The sequence below is a fragment of the Lonchura striata genome, chromosome 6, assembly GCF_050655825.1.
Source record: "Lonchura striata isolate lonStrDom1 chromosome 6, ASM5065582v1, whole genome shotgun sequence".
In the NCBI taxonomy this organism is placed as follows: domain Eukaryota; kingdom Metazoa; phylum Chordata; class Aves; order Passeriformes; family Estrildidae; genus Lonchura; species Lonchura striata.
The window spans coordinates 2,290,315-2,313,634 of NC_140708.1; the positions used below are offsets into that span (position 1 = coordinate 2,290,315).

At 45.5% G+C, this 23,320-nt stretch overlaps 1 protein-coding gene across 4 annotated transcripts; it reads right to left on the reverse strand.

Moving 5' to 3' along the window:
* Nucleotides 1-52: 52 nt before the first annotated feature.
* On the reverse strand, nucleotides 53-22,094 carry LOC110469893 (prosaposin). Of its 4 annotated transcripts, none has more exons than XM_085583776.1 (15): nucleotides 22,003-22,094; nucleotides 13,380-13,513; nucleotides 12,313-12,387; nucleotides 11,514-11,639; nucleotides 11,065-11,259; nucleotides 10,201-10,344; nucleotides 9,620-9,676; nucleotides 7,310-7,378; nucleotides 6,770-6,883; nucleotides 5,925-6,017; nucleotides 5,542-5,728; nucleotides 5,241-5,392; nucleotides 3,508-3,588; nucleotides 2,881-2,988; nucleotides 53-2,334 (listed from the first exon to the last, which is right to left on the reverse strand). In XM_085583776.1, the coding sequence occupies exons 1-15, from the start codon at nucleotides 22,055-22,057 to the stop codon at nucleotides 2,299-2,301; spliced, it is 1,626 nt and encodes a 541-aa protein (XP_085439902.1). In that variant the 5' UTR covers nucleotides 22,058-22,094; the 3' UTR covers nucleotides 53-2,298. The 4 variants fall into 4 exon arrangements, with proteins under 4 accessions (XP_085439902.1, XP_085439900.1, XP_021384777.3 ...); XM_085583774.1 differs by having other exon boundaries at nucleotides 5,925-6,020; XM_021529102.4 differs by lacking the exon at nucleotides 7,310-7,378.
* Nucleotides 22,095-23,320: the final 1,226 nt, after the last annotated feature.

Genomic DNA, 23,320 nt, shown 5'->3' on the forward strand with positions numbered 1-23,320 from the left:
CAAGGGGAACCTTAACAAGAACCTTTGCCGTGGAGAAAAATTAAACACAAACTTATCGGTTTACAGAAGTTTTTATTGTTCATTAAGGAAGCTTTTGTGCAAAAAAAACCAAAAAAAAAAAAAAAGAAAAAAAGAAAAAAAAATCAAGACAATGTTCTTTAGAAAGCAACTGCACAGTGTCCCCCCAGCATGACTCAAGCAGGTCAGGTGCCACGGTCCACAGGAAGGGAGAAAACTAAAGGGACTCCCAGCAGCAGCACAGGACTTCCCCTGGTTCACCTTGCCCAGCATGAATCCTTCTAAAAACCCCAGGAAAATAAAACCTTCCTAACCTGCCAATGCAGCCCCACCTCCCCCCAAGAAAGATCCACACCATCCAGTTTAAAACACCAAGTGCCACCCTTATTCTGATGTGTCATACAACTCGTCCCTTCAGGGCAGCGCTGCCGGGGACAGAGCCCATCTCCTATCTGCTCCATCTGCCCCAGCTGGGATACACCACCAGAACCACTACACAAGTCTGCCAGGACAGAAAGCTGCAGGCATTTTATGTCTTTAGGGGAAATTTTCCATTTTTTTTTTTTCCTCTTAACACCATGAGAGCTTCAGCAGTCAGGAAACAGAGGAGTACAACCTCTGTTGCCATTTGTCAGCATTGCCCAGGCTTTTAGTATGCACACAAATCAACTAAAAACCTGAAGTCCAGTGGTTTTCCAATTAAAAATACTCTACTTCCTGCTACAGCATTGTTACTGGAGCTCCTGCACGCCCCACACACGACAGGAGCAGCAGGAGTTACCAGCATCCTTCTGCACAGGACTGGAATTTTCAAAGCTCCACATCTGCCCAGCTGCTCCTTCCCAAAGGTCTCCTCAGAGCTCCTTCAGTGCCTCTGACTTTGGGAATTAACTTGATCAGAAGTGCACACCCAATGCAAGGCCCATCCCAAGCAACACAAGCAGGATTCTCATGCCCCAGGACCCTTCACATCAAGGGCCTGCCATGTTCCCAGGATAGCAAGCCTGCCTTGAAGGCCTTTTTGGGGGGGATTTTAGGTCATTTAAGTGGAAAGGCAGGCTGTCAAGCGTGCCAGTAGAGCTTTAAATAGCTACTTTAGTGCTCCTACCACCTGCCACCTCTGCTTGCTGCATTTCCCAACAGAAATGGGAACTCTGGGTAACAATTCATACCTCCAGTTACTCACAAGGGTGTTAGTGAGAGGGTGGGCAGCAGTGGGAGGTGCCCCCAGACCTCACAGCACCTCTCAGGTTCTAGACTGAAATATGCTGTGAGAGAAAAAGCAGAATCAAGGAACAAACAGGTTACAATAAAACCCATTTTTTCCACAGATTCCACCCTCAGTGCTGAGCTCCCTCTGACATATTCCCAGCTCCTGCTGACACGATCCTCCTCCATCATCCAGTGACAGCTCATGCCACCTCCTCAGCACCCAGCTGGCTGCTTGTGGGAAGCTGCAAGACCAAGCAGAAATGAGCAACTAGGATAAGAAAAAAGGGAGTCATTGCTCAGGTACACCAGCATGCTTCAGGAAACTGACATCCCACTGGACTGGGCTTGGCAGCAGAACACCTGTGCAGTCCAAGGAAATCAGAAAGATGTGATCAAAGGCTGAGGGAGGGTTTTTCTTAGCTATAACAACACCATGAGCAACAAGTGTGGTCACTCAAATGCAAAAGGCTGATCATTCAAATGCATCTTTTTAACTACCAGTGATTTTGAAAGCTAGCTGGGCACACAAAGCCCCCTCCCTCTGCATCTGCAGAGCTTTGAAAATTCCAGCCAAAAGGATTCCCAGATTCGACATTATCCCTTAGAGTTCCCAGACACAGAAAATAAACATTCCAGCCAGATGTTAAAAATGCAAAGCATGTAAAATCTTCCCAATGCTGCCTACAGAAAGACATTTGAAAGTTTAGTTGCTATCTTGCTCTTTTTTTTTAATTAAAAGATAAGAGCCATGTCTCATTTCACCATCTCTGTCATTCCTCCCAGAACAAAAACACTTCAGCCCTACCAATTAAAAAAAAATCTACAACACACTGACTATTTTTAGGAGCATAATGGGTTAAACTGTACAATCAGAAATATCTTTAAGTCAACAATGAAAATCTGATCCTTCAACAGCAGCACTGCTACAGAAGAGTTACAACAAAGGAACTTGAAGGTCAAATTGTTAATGAGGCAGAGAGGAGGGACAGGTGAGATACAGCTCTCCGCCAACCTCGGCCCACATTTCCTAAGAGCCATGGCAAACTTTCAGAACAGGAAATTCTTCTTCTAGTTCCACACATGACGTTTGCAGTGATCAACAGCCTAAAGGGGAAGAAATAGCTGATATTAGTGGAAAAAAGCCAGTTTGCAAACAAGCAGCTCAACACCTTATCCTGAGCCAAGATCTTGGGAGCAAATTTGTTTTCCTTACAGTAAGTGATTTCAGAGAGGACTAGAATAAATAACATTTTGAGCCACATCAGCCAGGAGCTCTAGGAAAGAAGGCTGATGACCCTTAACCACTAAGGCCTGGCAGAAAAAGCAATACTGGAAGCCAATTTTTAGAACCTGCTGAGAGATTGTGACATGGTCTGGTGGCTGCAGGAGCACTGACTAAATATAAAGCTGACACTCTACCTTACTATACATTCTGAAATACTGGCACACAGGTGTGGGTCACAAAAAGGAGAGGAAAGTCAGCTTTGAGAAAGCTAAGAGCTGTGAAACACTCTCTAATCAAACTAGTACCCTTTTGCTTATTTAGAACTGGAGTTCATCCACTTTGAAGTGCAGTAAAAGCCAAAAATAGCTCAGAAGGAGCTGCCAAAGGTCAGCAGGAAAGCGGAGGCAGAAGGCTGTTTTACATACGTTGCACTGAGCAGCAGTGTCCATGTTCTTACACCAGTAGCCTGGACCCCAGACACAGGCATCATTCCCCAGGAGAGGCTCTTTAGCCGACTCACAGACTCCGAGTTTCTGGGAAAAGAGCAGCAGCAGAGTCAGCACCTTCCTAACTGCACCAAGAGAGCTCAAGCCCAGCCTTGTGTCTGAGCTCCCACCTGAGGGAGTGTGGAAGCTGCACTGAGGCAGCTGCAGGAGCTCACGCTGAGGTCACACCTGCAGCTGAACCAGCAGCCACATAACCTGAGCCAGGGCAGAGTTAAGTTACTGGAACTCCTTCATATCAAGTCATGAAAAACAATCTTCTAGAGAGGGACTTTTCTCAAGAAATGTCACTTTCCCTCCCACCACATCGAGGGCTGTCACTGAACCCCTGGCAGTTCTCTGCTGCTGCCCTGCCTTGTACTGGGCTGGCAGTCAGACATCTGTCCATTCAGGATGCCCCAGGCCTTGCACAAGGGGCTTGCTCCAAGCATTCAGTGTGCTGATTTTGATTCCAGCAGAGTTTCTGCATGCTGGGCACTGAAAGGCACCCAGGACAGTAGGCACGACTGTATCAGAGCCTGCCCTCAATAAAAGCAATGCAATACTCACAGTGCAAACAAAAGTGGGATCCATCACCTCTGCCAAGAGTTGCACAACCACGGGCTCATATTGTTCCACAAACTGCACACACTGTAACAAAACACAGAGTGAGAGATTCTCCTGCTGGAGCCTCTGAAAGCAGAGGAATGTGTGGTCTGCAGCAGGCAGGCCTGTATGCTACCCCAAACACCCCAACAACACACTCCACAAGGACAAAGCAGAGACTTCAGCTCTGCACATGGCAAAGGAGTCAGGCACTAATCACACAACTACATTGTTGTTTCTGCTCATACCTGCCTGCAGACACACTACGAGGAGATAAGGGGTCACAAGGAAAAGAACCAAACAGGACAGGTTTGGGAAAAGAACTAAGCAGAAGAAGCTTTGACAGCAAAGCTTCATCTCTGATCGTGGAGATCACGCCTGTCTCAAGAGGAAAGCACACAGAACCAGCTGGAGACAAACTTCCTGAGCAGGACAGCAGCAAGGACTCCCAGGCACTTGTACTCAAGTTATTCCTTCAGACAAGGCAGCAGCAGGAGCACTTCCTGCCAGAACAGCCTCTCTCCCTCTAGTGGAGAGGCTGGCTCCAGAGCTGAGGAAGATGCTGCTGCTCTCAGCAGAGACAAACAGCACCAATTAATAAACCAACCACAGCTATTAAACAGCCTCCCAGCAGGAAGAGCTGTTCCACAGCTGCTTTAAGCTCCTATATTCTATCCCCAGTAAACTTACAAGTAGCTGCCACTTGCTGACACTCAGCAGCCACCTAATAAGATTGTCAGGTAAATCTTGATATCAGTGGTCTAACAGGTGTCCCACAGGCTGGAATTACACCAGCCTACTTTCAATTACTTCATTAATCCCCTGAACAGGATCAGCGTTGGGAAAAAAAAAAAAAAAGCCTTCAACTGTTCCCACCCACTGTTCTCAAGAGAATTTCCAGGCAAGCCTTTCCTGACTGCAAATTAGTACAACAATCCAGCCAGTCAATTCAGACCCTCAAAAGCAGACATCTATTCAAGGGCCTGCCAATTCCCAAGTATGGGAACTGAGCAAACCTAAAGCCCCTGCACCCCAAACTCTTCCCAGCCTTTAGCAGAGAAGGCTGTTACAAAAACCAATGAGAGAAGCTGCTCTCTAGCTTTTCCAAATACTTTGCAAGATGTCCCTGCCTATGGCAGGGGGGTTGGAATTAAGGTTGGCCTTTAAGGTCCCTTCCAACCCAAACCACACCAGGATTCTGTGTTTCATCCTCCTGCTCATCTCCACCTGCCCTGCCCTGACTGGAAGGCAGGCTGCCACACTGCAAGGTCATTCAGCTGCCTCAGAACAAGCCCTTCCCCCCGTTTTTTTTTTTTTCTTTTGCTCTACTGGACAGGAGAAGCTGCTATGCTTCGGTGCTAATCAGTAAAGGGAAAAACCTGTGAAGGATCAGGTTGCTGGACACAAGCCAGTCCCAGTTGCACCTGTGGACAGTTTGTCTCCAGCCAGAGACAAGGCATTTGGCCAAACATGGAGCCCTCTGTTAGGGGTACCTGGACATTTATAGCAGAAGCAGAGACACTTGTGAGACGGACCTAAAATTAGCATATAGACAAAATATCAGATGAAACGCTCAGAAAATGAGGTTAATCATAACTGTCACTGTTAGGACCTGTGTAAACCCAACAAATCAACAGGGACAGCTCCCAGCCACCAAGAGCATGGCTTTTAGTCCGCCTCCTGCACAAACACCTTACCTGTTCACTGACAGACTCTGGCAGGAAATGACAGACTTTTTCCAGTAAAGCTTCGATTTCAGCTGTCGTGGCATTCTTCTCTAGCTCTTTGTCTGCATAAGCCACCACCATCTTGCAGATATCACAGAAGCCACCTGCAGGTTTCACGACCACTGAGAAGGACAATAAAAACCAAACCAAACATCAGTGCTTGGGTAAAGAGAAAGAGAAGAAAGGAGGCAGTATCAGCAGTGTCCTCAAAAGAGATCTCACCACAGGTGAACCAGCTCATTTTGAACACCACAGACCCCTCATCACCCACCTGGCTGCTGGGGAAGCTTGCTGGCTGCACAGCATTTCAGCATGGCACACACAGCTTCAGGATTTGTTGCCTCCAAGAGCATGTCAATCACAGCCTGGCCATAGACCTCGATGAAGTCCTTGCACTGGTCCTTGACACTTCCCGGGAACAGGCGGCAGACCACCTCCATCTCATGAACAATCTCCTCCTGAAGCACAGAGCAGGAGGAGTAAATGAGGGACAGAATTTTTGACTCTGTTCATATGCACATCTTTTCTGTCCCACCCAGGATAGAAATGTTGCTGTTGTGAAAAGAGGCAATAAAATTGACTTTCCTTCCTCTTTCAGTGCAGCCCTATCTCAGGAAAGCCTAGGAAGGGGTACAATGCCCACCACTCACACACCTCTGTCTTGTTGCTCTCCAAGAGGCCAGTGACTTCCTTCACCATGGTCTCACAGATCTCACACAAGGAAAAAGTCTTCTCTTGAACTGAGGCCTTCTGAGCAAACAGAAAAAATACACACACAATAAATCAGCACTGGACCACATCTGACAGGGACAATTCCTAACAGCATTTAACTAGCTCCTCAGTTCAGGCTGTATTCAAAAGGTCACACAGAACCTAAAACCAACCTCAAAGGTCTCAGTAAAAAGGCTGGCTGAATGAACAGGTATTTTGTATGACTAATTTTCAGACTACAACCCCCAGGCTGTACAAGGAAATGAATTTAGTAGACACAAAGAAATAAGCAATCCCACAGAGACAGAAGTCAAGGGAAATACATAGTGGTTTTTAAAATACATTAATAGAGGACAACATTTCCTAGAATTGAGAGCACCCTCCTGTTTGCAAAAATACCCTTTGGAGAAGCCAAGGTGCTTCTTCGAACTCGGAGCTTCAGCATTCTGACTCTGATCCCTCATCTGCACATGAAGAGTGCTGCCCATTTTTAAAAGGGATCAAAGCATTACTCCAAACTAAAAGCAAAACACAAACTGAGAATTTACATTTAAGGTGGCACACAGAACTGCTGGAACAAAAGTTCTCCTTTCAATCCTGAAGCATTACCTTGTAGCTGTGCTTCAGTGTAGGCTCTGCTGTTCAAACAAATCAATCAGCATCAGAAACAAAACAAGGCCAGGAATTTATATGCAGGGAGACTTGAACTGTGCATGAAAGCTCATCTTTTTCACCTAGTTTGTACACTAAAGCAAAAAGGAAAGCAAAGTACAAAAAGCCCATCTTACCTCCACAATTTCCATTTTCACTTCATGAACCACCTGAGCTGGCACCAGAGGCTGAAGGGGAACAGACTTCACAGAAGAGCAGAACCCAACCATGGCACAAATGTCCTTTGGTTGCTGGAAAGAGATGTACAAGCACAGTTTTTAAAAGTGTAGAAGTCTCTGCCCTTTCTACAGAGCCTGTGAGCAGGCACAGAGAGCAAAATTTTGAAAGGCTCCAACAGAACTTAAAGTTTCATGACTACTTCTACTTCAAGTATTGCCAAAGCATTTGGTAAGGTTATAGGCAGGACAGCTACTGGATGGAATTTAGCAGTTCCTGTTCAAGAGGAAGAGGTTAAAAAACCCATTTAAAACAACACATCCCAGGAGCCACACTTCACAAGCTCTTCAAGAGGAGCTGACTTAAGAGCACCAGAACAAGCCACCAGCAGCAAGTCAGAGCTGCATCCACAAAGCTGCTCCCAGCTTTGAGTAATCACAGAAGAGGCCAAAAGCTGAAAGAGAAGCCTAGAAGCAACTCCTTCCTCATCCACAAACTACCTTCTTTAAAGCTGCCAGAAACATCACATTCTGCAAACAGAAACAGTTTCTTGCATTACTGAACACAGCCTACAAGAAACAAAAGTTGAACTTGTTAAAACCCAAGTCTAACCATTTGTGCTGCAACAATTGAACTTGCAGTGCTCTCACAGTAAGAGAAAACAGCAAACAGAAACCAAGTCTGTAAAAAGGCTTTCTTAGTCAAAGAAATACACTCTTCATGCATTTCTTTTTTGGAACATAGATTACTAAACACACAAAAAGAAATGTCAGACATGAGGAAAACCATTCTAAGGAGGACACCCAAAGTGAAAAGGGCTGTACAGAGTGAGACACAAAACTTGCATTTTCCCACCTAAAGTCTACTTAAGCTAGAAAAAGACACCCCTGGCTCTACAGGTAATTAGAAGATCACATCTCACCCTGTTCCAAGCTTCCTACAGCAGAGGCTTATCCCAGAGTTAATATTAATACATCATGTAATACATCATGCCACAGTCTCATGCACAGGCAAAAGCAGCACTTCAGAGACACTGTGCTGCTTCAGACTACTCCAGGCAGCACCTTTAAGTCAAGCCCTTTGGTTCATGCATTGTAAGAAGCATTTCCAGGTATTAATGTTACAGCAACACCCACATACACACACGTTCCCTAACAGAGGGGTGACAGACACAAGGTCCTACAGGACAGGTTAAATTAAAAGTCCAAATTCCTCTAGGAAGCCTTCACCTTTTCAGTTCATATACTTCAAAGATCTATACCACTGTCCTAGATTTAAAAGTTAACCAAGGAAAGACCTGGGAACAGCTTTGTTCAAGCCCTTTTGAGCCCAGACTTTAAACCAGCAGCTGTCAGTAGCCACTGGCATGCTTTTTTCACATCTATCCTTCTTCTGTAAGAGGGAGGATATTTTCTGCTCTACTGGCCAAAGCATAATCCAGTTGAAATCTTGGTAGCACAAAGTGGTATCTGGAGCTGGAAGTTGGACTGATGCACTGGAGGAAGCCTTTAGTCTTCCTCCATTTTAACCACATAAATATCCCTTGTATCTGTCAGCACTGAGCACAATCACACCAAGTGTACAGCTAAGAGAGCAAGAAGTGAACTACAAGCCCTTTAAGAGCAAAGGGTGAACTACAAGCCCTTTAAGAGCAAAGGGTGAACTACAAGCAGGCTATCACCACAGGCAAGTTGCTCACCTACCTGATCCTTCTGTTGACAGGGGAGATTGGAGACAGAGGAAGAGAGGAGAAATTGAAGATAACAGTTAAGAGAAAAAAAAACACATCAAGCACTAGGAACTGCATATATTCTTTCCACAAAGATAATGGAATATGACACAGTCCCACCCCAAAGATCCTCAGCTACAGCAACTCACATTTAACTGCACAGTGCTAACCAGCATTATTCATCTGCAGTTATTAAAAGCAACCTGGGCAAGACTACCTCCAGAGAGTCTGGACAACACTCAGATGCACACAAAGGGTAGTAATATTCCAATTTCAGATATTAATAACACACGGCATTGCAAAGCTTAGAATGAGAAACTGTTGGAACAAACACCGACTTCCCCCTCAAATGTTTAAGAAAAAGGATGAGCTTCTAAGTAGCCTATAGCAACTAGGAACAAAAAAAGGCCGGCCACTGTGTTGCCAAATTCAGGTTCAAGACAGCCACACAGTCACCTGTAATTTGTCATGCCACCTGTGGCATCTACAGACTGCTCTAAGGAAAGGCTTAGCCATTTTTTTAAAAGGCTCTCAGCTCTCTGGATAAAGAGGTGCTATGTATGAGGCAGATATATGCTGCTGCAGAAGGTACCACTCACTTTCCATGGCTCCTGTCAAGAGCCCAGAGAGCAGGAACCTTCAGACAGTAATTCCAGAAGGATGTGTAGCCTTGCTTTCAGGAGATACCTTATCTCTCACACGTGAACTAATTTTGCAATACTGTGACAAAGCCAACTCTTACATCCTTAACACAGTATTTGGGGGAGGGGGAAGTGGTGTAAGCACAGGACTGAGATAAAAGAATATAAAGGAACATGTGTAATGTATTTTTATATTTCAAAATATTAGAGTGCCTTTTGCACTGAAGAAGTGGTTATAAAATGGAAAGAAACATACTAAAGAAAACATCCTAAAACTGAAATTACTATTCAAAAAACACCAAAGCATTAACACCAAGACTTAGAGAGCAAGGGCTCTCCCCAGAGTTTTACAGCAGTGCATGTTTCCTGTTTCCAAAGAAGTTAGCTACACAAGCCAGAAAAATTAACTGAGAGCAAATAGTGCACTCTGCTGATCTTACCATGTGCATCATCATCTGGATGGCCAAGTCAGAATACTCAGAGATGTAGGTCTTGCACTGCAGAAAGTGGGAAAAGAAAGTCTCATGACTACCAAACCACTCATGCTGTAGAGTTCATCTAGAATTTTCTAATACAACTCAAGGTATTTATTTACCTGCTCTACTGCATAACAATAGGTCTTTCAGAGCTTGGCCCAAACACAAGATGGCATTTCAGGTTACAATACTGCTGCACAGGTAACTGTTTAACCTTTTCTCATCCTCTCAGGGCAAAAAGCCCCAGCCCCCATTGATACAACCACATTACCCACCCAGACCATTTTTGTGAAAAAGGCCTTTAAGGGCTAGAAGCAATCTGGAGTCCTCCTGCTCCTCCCCAGTCCCACATATCCTACACCCAACCTTACTGACCACGAAGTTTACAATTTCAGTGTTGCTATTGTTACACTGTGTTAACACATGCAACAGCATCTCCTTTGTGATATTAAATAGAGAATATGATCAGGGGATTAAGGCACTGAACAAACTGTTTTATGTTTGCTTACATGAACAGAGTTTTTCAATAAAAAAGGACAGTTTACCATATCAGACATCCCAGGTCCCAAACGGTCACACTCCTCCTTGGCATGAGCAACCAAAGACTTCACAAAAGAGGAGTTTGTCTTCACAGCTTCCTGAACATCAGTGACCAGCTGAATGCAATCCTGGCACACATCCCCACTCGCCTGGACAAAGAGTAAAAGGAAACTCAAGTTGACACAACTTCACATGACATGGTTTGGAAGCTCCTGTTACTACCAAGTTTTACAAGCTATTCTGAGCTCTGTACAAACCTTAATAAATACTCTGGAGAATCCTTTGAAGCCTGAACTAGCAGGGAGATGAGCTAGTGCTGCTGTGTGCACCAGCCACTAGATGGAGATTAGGTGCCTACTTGGCCCCAAAGCCCAGATAATAGTTAAGATACCAAATCTTCAAATCTCTTGGTTTTGTTACAGACCACAGTGAGGAGGTTTCTAAATCTGGCATAGATCTTACCTGCTCCACCCACAGCAGCTCGTTCTCAGCCCACTCACTGCTCAATTCCCACACTCCTGCTTGCTGTCAACTCTCAGCCTCTGCACCCAAGTTCATTGCCTCATCTATTCCCCTTTGTCAGCTATCTGTTCTTTGCTAATCCAGTCTGTCACCCCTACGATCAGAGACAAACGAATGCCCTGAGGGGCACAGCTTGCAGGTTGTTCAAAATATGGGAGAGTTGTTCTTCCTTTGAACCCCGGTGCCAAGCTTTCTCTCAGAAGAAATTGTTTCCAACAAGATCTGCTTGATTACAACAGTCCTGTATGGCAACAGCACAGCACAAGACTTGCCTTTACACACTGTAGAACTTAGTCCAAGATTATACATATGGTCTATGCTAGAACAGCCCTTAGTCTTAGGCTTACCTTAGGTTTCTGCTTGGGCTTGTCCTGAGGGTAAAGGAGAAGAGGCACGTTAGCCATGAATGGAGATGCCAGCTCAGAGAAATCCAGCTCTGGGATCTTGTTGGTCTGGAGCTGTTTCTGGAGCTTCATTGCTGCAAGGTGCTTCTGAAGGGACTGGCACAGAGCAAGGGCACTGCACACAACCTCAGGTTTATCCTGGGGGAGACAAGATACACACATAAAGCTCCAAACTGATGTCATTTTATAAAGTTCAGAGTAGAGTCATTCAGCTGAAACATGGTAAGACAGGGAAAATGTTTCATAGCAAAGAAGGAGTCTTCAAACTAACAGTACCAGCAATACACAAAGGACTGAAGAATCATATGCAGAATCTGAGGCAGAAGAGAAATTCTGGCATCAAGAGGAGCACAACTTTTAATACCAACAGCTGAAAATCATTATCTACTTACGAGCTCTTCCTTGATCATATCCATGATAACTGGTAGGTAGGAATCCACAATTTCTTTGCACTCAGAGACGAGGCCTGGGTCAGGAAGGAACTCACACGTCTTTTCCAAGTAAGAGCGGATCTCATCCTATGAAAGATGAGGTGAGCAGAGACAGATTATATCTCTCTCTCAAATGCTCCTTCCATTCCCAAAATGCACAATACAAGCACCTCGGACTCAAGTAGGTCCAGGTAGCAACAAGCAAAACTAGAATGAGGTTCTAACTATACTAGATACATTTTCCCCACTTCTGGGCCTTCAATGAGACCCTGCCACAGAACAAACATGTCATGCCTGCACAGCCCAGCCTCACCAGAACAGAACACTTACAATTAAGAGGAGAAAGTGAACTTCTGGGCTCATGGGACAGTGACTTGTTTGTATACAAAGTCCTCACCGGTTGACAACAGAAAAAGGGAAGCAGTGCCCACAAACCAAAACAAAGGCCAACTGGTGTAACCACCCACTCCTAGAGACTGCAGTACTCCACCTTTTAATATTGGTGCCCCACTGACACAAGAACAACTTCATTAAGCAGCTACAGTCAATCAGGGATGTGTTAAGGCACAGGAGGCTCTAGAATTTGCTAATTTCTAAACCAGCAGAGGCTATTTAAAAGCCTTTCCTCATGCACTCTAGTCCCTTTCAACATCTGCTGCTTATGTTAGGAAAACAACACAGACTACTCTTCCACCCCCTCACCATGAGATCTTGAAACCAAGCAGTGTTTTGGGGTGAGGTGAAAAGGAGCTCTGCCTACCTCAGTGCCATTATCCTTTAAAATTTTGCCAGCAACCGTCACAAGCTCCTTACATAAGTCACAGGGAATACTGCTCTGGAGAGAGAAGCACAGAGTTACTTGGAGAAAGAATTGTCTGTGAGAGCAGAGTGTGAACAACACCACAAAGAGCAAACATTACATCAGGAATTAAGGAAGAAATATTGGTTGAGGTCAGGGTGGGAAGAGGTATTTTCAAACAAAGAGTGAGGCTATTTCAAGCATGTCCTGCTACAGTTTCGACAGTAAACCAATGTTGTATGAAGAAGCTGGCATGTTACCACTTGTTCATTTCACCTCCCAGCCCCTTGAAATACAAAGCTGATTGCCCCAAGACACCTTTTCCTTTTACCTTTTCCTTCAGAGTTCACACTTCACTTCAGGCTGCTTCAATCATTAAGTAATCACAGTAGTAAGTAATTGTGCTCTGATATTCCTCCCTTCCCCTACTTTTCCTTAAATTAAAGTATCTCTTTCCAGACATAGCCAATGTGGACTGAATGCATCTGTAAGTAAAACACCCATTTCCCCCCAAGAAAACTATGAAACAATACCCAAACTACAGCTACACCTCATATTTAGCGCAAATGCAACATGAAAAACTGTACTAAATGTAACATTTGCAATGATATCTACTGTCATGCCTTCCATAATTTAGCATATGGTGCATCTTTCTGGGAACTTTAACCTTTGAGAAAGACCTAAAGAAATACACAGCCTTTTGTAATAATTGCGCAAGCTCAGAAAAGACTCCTATGAATTAGGAGTCAGTAATAATACAGAGGAACACGTGAAATCCACTAGCTCCATTCCATACATTGCTGGGTGATTGGGCAACAGGTCATGGGAGAAGTCAGTAGACAAGTTGTGCAAGGCAGCGCAGTGAAAAGCAACCTCCATCCAGCACCCAAATTACAGCTTGGCAACCTCGGCAGAGTCTGATGCAGCACTTAACTCCCATCAGAGACTTGAGAAATCTTCCTCAGCATGTGGCCAGCAGCCACCTGAGCCCCAGGTGGGCCTGGGGGCTCTCAGGGGCTGGCACTTACCACGGCAGGCTTGTTCCAGACGTTCTGCTGGCAGTGTTTGACTGCCCCGCACTGCGACGCCGTGCGAATGCTCTGGCACCAAACCTCCGGCCCCTTCGCGCACTCCTTCTGCCACAGCACAGGGCTTGCCACGGCTGCCAGAGAGAGCAAACCGAATCAGCCTTTCAGCTGCAAAAATAGCTACCTGTTCATTCATGTTTTTAAGGACATTTCAATCCAGAAATTTTTGGCCTGTCCCAAGCACAGGTTACAGAGTAAAAGAAGAAATAAACGTAAAAGCTGTAAAGGTTGAATTTCCCAAGGCTCAGCACCTCAGCAGTCCATTCCCCCATCATCCACCTTTCATAAAAACCAATTTAAAAATCCCAAAATACAAAAAAACTCCCTTTGCTTAGCACACAAGAACTACTAGATGATTTGAAACAGAAAAACTGCTCATTACAGAAATCTACCTACAGACAGCTGACTGCCAAAGCTACAAGCTCCCTGTTCTCCTGCCCTACTGGCACTTCAGCTCTGAAGCAGCTTGTGATTACTGTCTGCATTCCTCCACCCACATGAAGCATCCTGTTCTCACACAGCAAGTGACAGAGTGAGGAAAGAAATTAGATAAGGAGCCACAGCAATTTTACAGGGTATTGCATGTATGACTTAAGAGCAGGTACAGACCAAAACACTGACCATAAACAGAAAGCTTTAAGAATGTTCTTAAGGAATGTTCTATCACACTTTTTAAACCCACTAAATCTATTCAGACTTCCCTTTTTATTCTTCTTGGCCAGGTCTTCAACCGTGTACGGAAAGATCTGTGGGGGTGAAAAATGTACCAGTCTTTTTTTGGACATTACCTCCCATCCCATGTGGGACTGCCATGTAACCTATAGAGCTTTCAAGTAAGATACAGAATATCTTTTCTGGACACAAGTACTGGTAAAGACATGTAAAGTATCTGCACTATGAGCAAGCAGTAGGACAAGTGAATCAAATTATGTTTTCACTGATTTCCAAGGTTCTTTTTTTTTTTTAACTGTGCTGTCTGGACCTGGCACCCAACTTCTCCCAGTTTTTAAAACCATCCTATGTGTCAATAAACTCTGTTTCTTCAGGAGACAATGCCCTACATTGCACTAACCAATCAAGAAACAACTCCTAAAATCATAGAGCAGGCAGGCTCCGAAGAAATACACCACGGTCCAAGCCTACAAGGCACTGCTGCAGAACTTAACAAAAATTAAAACAAAACAAAATATAAACCCAACCTATTAGCTGTACAGATGTTCTATTTACATCAACGCTGTTTGTACATCACAAAACTCTAAAATTACACTGTCAGCCACAAGGCAGGAGTTCAGGTGTTTCATTCCTATGAAGCTTCTGGTAAGGTTACAGCAGATGAACAATCACTTTCCAATTTCTCATGCCTTGCTGTAGGCAATTAGAGGATCGATTTAAAGCTGAATTACCAGTGTATCTACAAGGTATACAGCCACCACTCATCCAACAGCCAGATGAACACTGCTCTATAGGTGGCATTCTGCAGCCTCCTCAGCTGCTGATTTATAAAGCCTGTTTACACTGGACTTCAGAGGAATGACCCATTTATTTTAAGAAAAACGTGCTTTGCACGCCTGATTTTTTGCACAAGAGCTTGAAGCTTGTCAGCCTCTGTCACAGTAAAAAGCCTTCATTGCATATTATTCTTGAGCAGGACAGCACACTGGTACTGCCTGGGAGACTGCAGGAGTAAGACCTGAAAGCCTCTAACAATGTATGGTTAGCAAAATATTTACAGCCTATTCTAAACTCCAGCATTATTGATCTGGAAGCCCTAAGAATAGTTAATTTTCAAAGTCAGAGTGGCCAGCCAAAGAGCTGGCAGCTCTGGCAGGGTGACAATAAACAAAAATACACTTGGTTGAGGGAAAGTTATTCTTCTCTTTCAGATACTGGCACTGAACAGTGGTAGGAAGGCTCTGGAAGGCAGAGTCAAGCTCTGAATGAAGTCAGTCAAGACCTGGACTTTAAGCAGCGGAATCAAGGATTCCCAACTATTTACAAGCACAGCTTTTAACCTATGCCTTTATCAAAAGACAATTACTCCTCCTACAAGGAAACACACTGTAAAGTACAAAACTGAACTATACAACTCCAGTAATAGTTATTGCAAGCAGTCTCTCAAACTCCTGATTTAGGTGAGTGTTTTAAAGCCAAGTGGAAGCATTCATGCTGTAACTGGCAATGGTTTGATGAGGCTCCTAGTGAGCTTTCGGGTTTTATTTGATTATTTTACTTTTAAGATCCTGTCACTGTATGACTTTTCAGATCTGTACCAGCTTCAGCACAACGTCCTTTTCCTTCTTCCTCACAGCCTTAATAAGATCATTATTACATGTACGGCAAAAATATCATGCTTCAGATTTATTTTCAGTTATCAGCTTTGCTGGCTGTGTGTCAAGACAACTCTAAATTTTATGTTTTCAGTACAGAACTTTCCAGTCAAACAGCGACTAAACAAATTTGTTTGTTAGGGCCACATGTGGCTGGCACATTTTAGAGCAGCTGCAGAACAAAGATGACACAAACTAATCATGGCTTCTTTTCTGTCACCTTCCACAGTCACTTCAAACATAGTTAAATTCTTACAAGTTTGTTCTGTATTATAGGAAAATACTTTTGTTTGAAATATTACATCTAATACGAAAGGATGCACCTTCATTACAACAATATCCTGGGAAAAAGAGAAACAAAGCTAAAAAACTCTGCATTTATTCAGATCCTGCAGATTCAGAAAAACAATAGCTGGAAACTCTCCACTGTTACCACTTTTCCCCTTTTAGCTTGCTCTCCCTATTTAATCATGAAACAATTTTTCCCTCATATATTAACTTACATTACCACAAAAGCACACATGCCAGTAAAGTGTGTTAAGACCTTGTGCTGTCTCAGAACAAATAGTTTTGAATTTTAACTCTTCGCTCCAAAAGGAGTGAGACCTTTACATGGTATTTCACATTCCCAGCACAGCAACAACCCAAGAGAAAGCAAAGCACCTCAGTTACCTCACACTGATGCCTAAACCCAAGGAATTACTTGCTTTGTTATCTCTGCCATCTCTTTATTTTATATATTGTTTTTCACCTAAGGTTATCCAATTTAACAGATTTCTCCTTTCTCTGTAGATCAGCTCTCAACAGTCACATGTCATGCCCACCAAGACCTGTCCCCTCCATTTCCTGAAGTTCTTGCAAGTTTTTAGAGCCTCAAATAAGTTTATCTCTGAAGGCCAAGGTGTTCCACTGGTTTCTCCCTGCCTGAACCACTTCAGATGTGGCTTCTCCAATACAAGAAAAAAGCCTTTGCTTTACCAAGTTTATCCTAACACACAAACACAAATTTGGGAAGTAGAGGTGATGGTCCCCTCAGAAAATATCACCTTCTCCACTTGGCTTATAGAGCCATGCATGTGAAAGTACAGCCCAGTTCTTCACTCCTCTCCAGAAAACAGGAACCTAAAAGGAAGGAAGCTTATGATGTCTGGATTACCATTCTGCAAGGACAGCTACAGGAAAATTGCTGGGCAATAACCTTTCTGGGAAAACACCTTCCCTTCCCTCAAGCATTTGTCTCACTCTTCGTCCACTGGAGAGTCAGTGAATTTTCTCTTCTAGATTCTCTGAAAAACATCCTAAGAAATCCCCTCCCAAGCTGCACTGAAGCTACAAATGAGACTTAAAAGTTAACACCTTATGTAAGAGTCAATGAAGAGGGATTCTGAGGGGGCAGACCAGATTCCCTAAAGAGCCAAAGGATGAATCAGAAAACTACCATCCAGAACACAAAGAAATTCAACCTGGAAACTCCAGCCTCCTCCAAACCCAACTGCTAGAAAAACCCTTGGTTACAGACAAATTAACCTGTAATCTGGGGGGAAAAAATACACGAGGAAAGTGCTGAGCTGCTGTTCAACTCAATGGATTGAAGTAAAATGTGAAGATCACTTAGGGTGCTGCCAACTCTCATGCTTTTGTGACAGTCCAGCCTGCCTAGATGTATTAACCTATTCATCAGGAAGGATGTTACTCCCAGGCTGTCCTACTTGTAATGCTAAAAAAAAAAAAAATCATTATCTCCCAGAGACACTACAGACCAAGCAAATGCATCAGCCTCTGCCATCTGTGCTCTGCCAGTTACTGACTTTTCCCCATGTCCTTTGAGACTTGCAAAAGCAAAGTGTGTTTAAGTCAAGAAGGATCAACTTCTCTCCACCAAAGTTTACAAAGTGTCAAGAAGTGAAGGAATGACCCCAACCTGAAGTTATCTGAAGGGCTCGATACTCCACAGCCTCTCTGGGCAGTCAATGAGTAAAACTTCAAAAGTTGTAACCGCATCACACACCAGTGACTCTTGCCAAAGGGCTCCTTTGCCTCTGAATTAGTGAGGCAGTGAAGTGACCATAACATTTGAGGGATTACAGAAAATCTGAATTAAAAATGGAAGAAACGTGGCTAGCTGTTACCAGCATTCCAGTTAAAAATAAGTCTTCATCTTCCTGTCAAATATCCACAGATGAAAAACCAAGTATGTAACGTTACTAAGTAGCATGATGTGCAAGAAATGAGTTTGGAGTTAACACTACAACCAGGCTCTTCCTCAAAGTTGGGAGCTCATTCTCATTTTGGCACACTGCCTCGCCTTCCTTTGCTTCCCTCACCAGAACACAAGCATGGCAAGAGAAGCCCTGTGTGTAGGTATGAGCAAAGTTAAAGGGAGAACTGGATGAGCTGGGACAGTAAAATCACCTCTACTGGGCCAGTAAATTGTCACAGGTAACAGCAAAGGTTGCGAAAGAATAATTTCCAAGTTGGCCAGATGTTGCCAAGCCAGGCCTGACTGCTGCATTTGATTTTCCTATGGCAGAATCCAGAAGAGGTAAGTGGATGTTCTAGGGCACCTGGTAGTCATCAGGAGTAAGTGGCTCCATGCAGTATGCTAAGATATTCCCATAAAGTTATGAGCAACATTGTTCCCTGCAGGAGATGCCTGTAGAAATACTCTAGAATGTTTAGGGCATACTTGTGGTCCATCTCCATTCTTTCTGGTTTTGTTCTGAGGGTTTTTTTGGGGGGACACGGGACAGATTTCATGTGAGTCTCTGCAGAAATCCTGTATTTATCATTATTTTTTCACTAGACAAATATATACACGGCACAAAGACTGGGAAAATCTGCTATCAAGTAACTGAAACCAAACATTGCCCCATGACCAAATACAGAAAAGCACTGTCCTAAAATACATACACACACTTCAATGCAGCCTTTTTAATTGCACAGGAACTCTGATATTTTAGTGTCAGCAAACAAATTGCATTTAAAAGCTGCTCCATTAAAAAAAAAAAAAAAACAAACAGAAGGTGAGTAAATCCTTTAAAAAAAAAAAAGCAAAGTCTGTTTTTATGTGGTAGAGTTCTAAGGCGCTGCCCCAACCTGCTTTGAAGAATCAGATCTACACGAGACACAAACAAAAACCCATGGCAGGCAGCAGTAACTGGCCCTGCTTCCACCCCAGATACAAAACCAACATGTCCCTGCATTTTACACCAGAAAAGCCTTCCCTGAAATAGCAGAGCCTCAGCTGACATCAGGTGACGCATCGAGTTTGGTGACAAGCTCCTTCTCTCTCGCTCCACCCTCTGCATCACCTCGGTGTTCAGAGGCTGCGGAAGCACAGACCGAGGCTGCAGAAAGGCTGCCCGGGGCTAGGGCAGCTCTGCTGGGAAGGGCTGGCTCAGCTCCTCCAGACACAACCAACAGCAACCCTTTCTATTTATACCTGCCCGGCAAACAAGGAGGGGATTGTGCAAGGGCAGGTTTACACAGGGCACATGACTGCTGGGCTATCAAAGCACCAGCTTCGCTATGTGACAGCCTCATAAACAGTCCAAGAAAACACAGACTTTATTTCTGTACCATCACAGCACTCTTTAGGTCAGAAAAGACCTCCAACATCAGCAAATCCGACCTGTGACCAATCACCACCTTGTCATGCAGGCCTGAGCACTGAGTGCCAGGTCTGACATTTCCTGAACACCTCCAGGTTTGGTGACTCCACCGCCTCCCTGGGTAGCTCATTCCAGCACCTGACAAGCCCTCCTGAGATGGAATTCCTCCTAATTTCCAACCTGGACTTACCCTCCAGAGCCTTCCTCAGCTCCGTTCCCTTCTCTGGGCACGCTCCAGCACCTCAGTGTCCTTCCTGTAGTGAAGGCCCAGAACTGGGCACAAGATTCGAGGTGTGGCCCTCAGCACAAGGGGACAGTCACTGCCCTGGTCACGCTGGACACACCACTGCTGGTACAAGACACATTCCACTCTTCTCCTAATTTAATCTGCAGCAGCAGGCTGCACCAGCCTGGCACTTTTTTTATTAGAAACCACATTCATAGCAGAGCAAGCTTGCAAACTACAGAACAGCCCAGTTATCTGCTTTATCCATATCCTCAAGAAAATTCAAGCCCAGCTAACTCAGCCTACAAATTTCCCGTCCCCACATGTTCTGACCAGTGTTTGCTAGAGGAATGACACATTAACTTGAATCTGCCTTCCTTACAAGGTTTTAAGTCTATTTTAGACGAGGAGGGATGTGAAAAAAATAATATTCTCCAAGTTTTTACTTTCCACTCCCATTTTAATTTCTAATTCAACAAAAGGGGGGAAAATACTCAGTTAAAGAGAAACCGACTCCTGCTTTAATAGCACACCCAGCTTTTCTCCTCCCTGCCTGGCCTCAAAGACAAGGAATAATCAGAGTGCACATCAGTAGTGCGGAGATGCCAGGACCTGTACACCCTGCTTTAATTCTTCCGTGTCTCCCTTAAAGGGAAGATGAACAGAAGCTCTGTAAGTAGGTCAACCAAAAACCCTCACGGCCTGTAAGGCAGCCAAGTGACTCCATTAGAATCTGACAAGGCTGGCTGAATTTTTGCACAGTTAATTAGCGAGCTCGGCAGACAAAAACGGTGTTTCAGGATGTCACAGCAAAATCTTCAGGAAAATCTGCACGGTAGGTGAGGCAATGAGCACTTATAACAGAGCCCTGGTGAAAAAAGACAGCTGTTTATTTGTGTTAAAAGTAATTTCCTAAGGAAAAACAGGCCTGACTAGTCTCCTGCTGTCCTCAGCTGCATGCCATGCCTTTAACAGGTAGGCCAAGCTCATTGCTCTCATTGCTGAACTGGTTTCTCATTACAATTTCCCTAACCACGCTAATGGGAAAGCTGGTGGATACTTCAAGGTGAAGCCTTTTCACTTTCAAAGCACAAGAAACTGCAATGATTTCAGCGATTTGGAAGTAGTCCCAGAAGGAGTGGCAACTGATGGCAGCTAATTCAGTGCAGAGTAGATTCAAAGGACACTAGGAAAGCACATAAACATGTAGAGTGAAAGCTGATATTTGCTTTCTTGCTTCCTGCCTGAAAAGTCTGAGAAAACCCATTAAACTGTCCACATACCAGCATATTAAATATTATCAGTACATCTAGGGGAAAGTGTCCCTGTCCTCAGCAGAGGGCTGGAACTAGATGACCTTTAAGGTCCTTTCCAACCCAGGCCATTCTATGATTTTATGACATTAAAACAACAATAAAGTACAAGACTCACACAAAATCATGAAAAATTTTGCAGGATTATTTACTGTACTGTGCCAGCTGGTTACTCCTAAATTCTTTAAACAGCCAGTTGTGGTTATTTTTTTCCCCGCTAACTTTTGAAATGCTGCAGGTTAAACTTGTGAGCAAATAAGCCTTAGTATTAAATAATCTAATTTAGAAGAAAATTCTCCAAGTAACTGCCCATCACTGTGTAAGCCCTTACATTCTGGGCTTTCTAGGTATTCCATCCCACAGCCTAAAGGTGTATTACCACTCGTCAAACTATGAATCATTTCTGTATGTCTGTCAAGCTTCTGCAACGTACAAAACACAAGCACTGCATGTCCTGGCCTCGAATCCTACAGCTAAAGGGAGATATCATCCACTCCCCCCATCACTTTCACCTCAGCGACAACAGGTAATGAGACAGCGAGCAGCAAAATCAGTGGAATTTTCCACGCGGAGCAGGAGATCCTAATGCAAAAACACAAGAGCAAAGGCAACCTCCCGCCATCTGCAAGAGGATTAGCAGCCGTCTATCCCTGCAGCGGCGGCGATCACCGGCGCTGCTGGCAGGAGGCACAGCCGCTCCCGACGGTCCGCACAGCCCGGGTGGGCTCCGAGCTGCCCGGCCGGGGTCGCACGCAGCTCCATCGGCGAGTCCTTCCCACCACACCGGGAATGGCCGCATCCTCGCCGGGACTCCCCCTTCCCCCTGCCTTGCCCTGGCGCTATTTTTGGGCGATTCTCCCCGCCTCAAACACAGGCTTCCCATCGCTGCCGCCCCTTGAGACCCCCACAGCCCGGGATGCGGGAGCGGGCCCAGCTGCGGGAATACCATCAGCGTTAGGACCGGCCTTCGCCCCCTCCGCGCTGCCCTCATCCTGCGCACGCTGGGCGCTCAGAGATGCTCTCCCCGAGCCCGCCGGGGCTAAGCTGGATGGGGAAGGGGCTCGGTAGGCGGAGGGCAGCGCTTACCGGCGGCCAGGAGCCCGAGGAGGCTGAGGAGCCCGAGGAAGAGCGGCCGCGCCATGACTCTCGCTCCGTGCCCGTCTGCAATGCGGCGCCCCCGGCACCGCCCGCTCCCGCCCTTATATAGGGGCGGGCCGCGCACGCGCGCACGGCGCCCCGCCCCCGCGCACGCGCAGTGGCGGGGCCGGGGCTGTGGGGACCGGGGCTCCTGAGGGGGTGCGAAATGGCGGCCGCGACTTGGCTTTTAGCGGCCGGAGCCGCGGCTCCCCGGCCCCCTGCGGCTCCCCAGCCCCCTGCGGCCCCTCAGCCCTGCAAATCGCGCTGTCTGGCCGGGAGGAAATAAAGTCTTCAAGGCGGTTTTTGCCTCCACCGCTGCGCCCTGGGTCAGTGGGAGTCTCAAAGGGAGGAGCGCCCCATACAGACCAGCTAGGCTGGCAGCATCTGATTGAGGCACTCGCCAACATGGAGACATAGCGTTAAGGAGTTGGAATACACCTTTTGCAATCTGCTGCTTTGCGCTTCCCACTAGACCAAGATGGTCAAGGCTGTTTCCCACCTGGCTTTGAACAGCTCCAGGGATATGCATCCACAAACCTCCCTGTGCAGGGTGTGCCAGCGCCTCAACCCCCTCACAGTAATAAACGTTTCCTCCGACCTAAATTACCTCTCCTTCAAATTGTACAGCTGCTGGTGAAGAGTCCCTCCCCAGCTTCCCTGTGGCCTCCTTCAGACAGCGGGATGTGCCGTGAGATCTCTGCAGAGCCAGATCATGTTGGTATGTGCCAGCATGGTGCTTCCCCTCACAGGCTTCCCATCCTGCTTGGGGGGCAATGGGAATGAATGCTGCTTTCTCCTGGCCGTTGTCACAGGGCAGCCAGGTATCCCTGTGGTCCACATGAACAGCCATTAAAAGTATAATAAAAACCAGCAGCCTGAATTCACTTGCTCTCTCCAAGCCTCTTACTCCTGCCTTGCCCCTTGCACTGATGCAGCTAACTGGAAAAACAAACTAAACCAGAGGGGGAAAAAAAAAAGCAAGCAGTGTTTTCCTGACTGGATCAGCAAACTGAACCAGCTCGGCTGAGGGACAGAGCAGATCCCTCGTGGGCTCCCCAGGACTGGGCAGAGCAGCCAGACCAGCTCCCCTCTTCTTCTAAACCCACACTCAAGGCCTGCTCCAGCTGCAAGAAGAGCCTTTGATAATGGGCATCCCTGTGGCCTCAGCATAACACAAACTTATCCCATCTAAACAGCTTGGACCCTGCCAGCTTACCCGGTCCTCTCTGGGGACCTTCCAGGTACTGCCCTTCATCTGAGGGCACAC

Excerpts from the sequence above, each read along its gene's own strand:
- LOC110469893 (XM_085583774.1), bottom strand. The coding sequence starts at position 22,057 with ATGGCGCGGCCGCTCTTCCTCGGGCTCCTCAGCCTCCTCGGGCTCCTG. Across the intron at positions 11,640-12,312 it reads TAAAGGATAATGGCACTGAG|GATGAGATCCGCTCTTACTT; the intron begins GTAGGCAGAGCT and ends CATCTTTCATAG. Across the intron at positions 6,021-6,769 it reads TGAAAATGGAAATTGTGGAG|AAGGCCTCAGTTCAAGAGAA; the intron begins GTAAGATGGGCT and ends CTGTTTGCTCAG.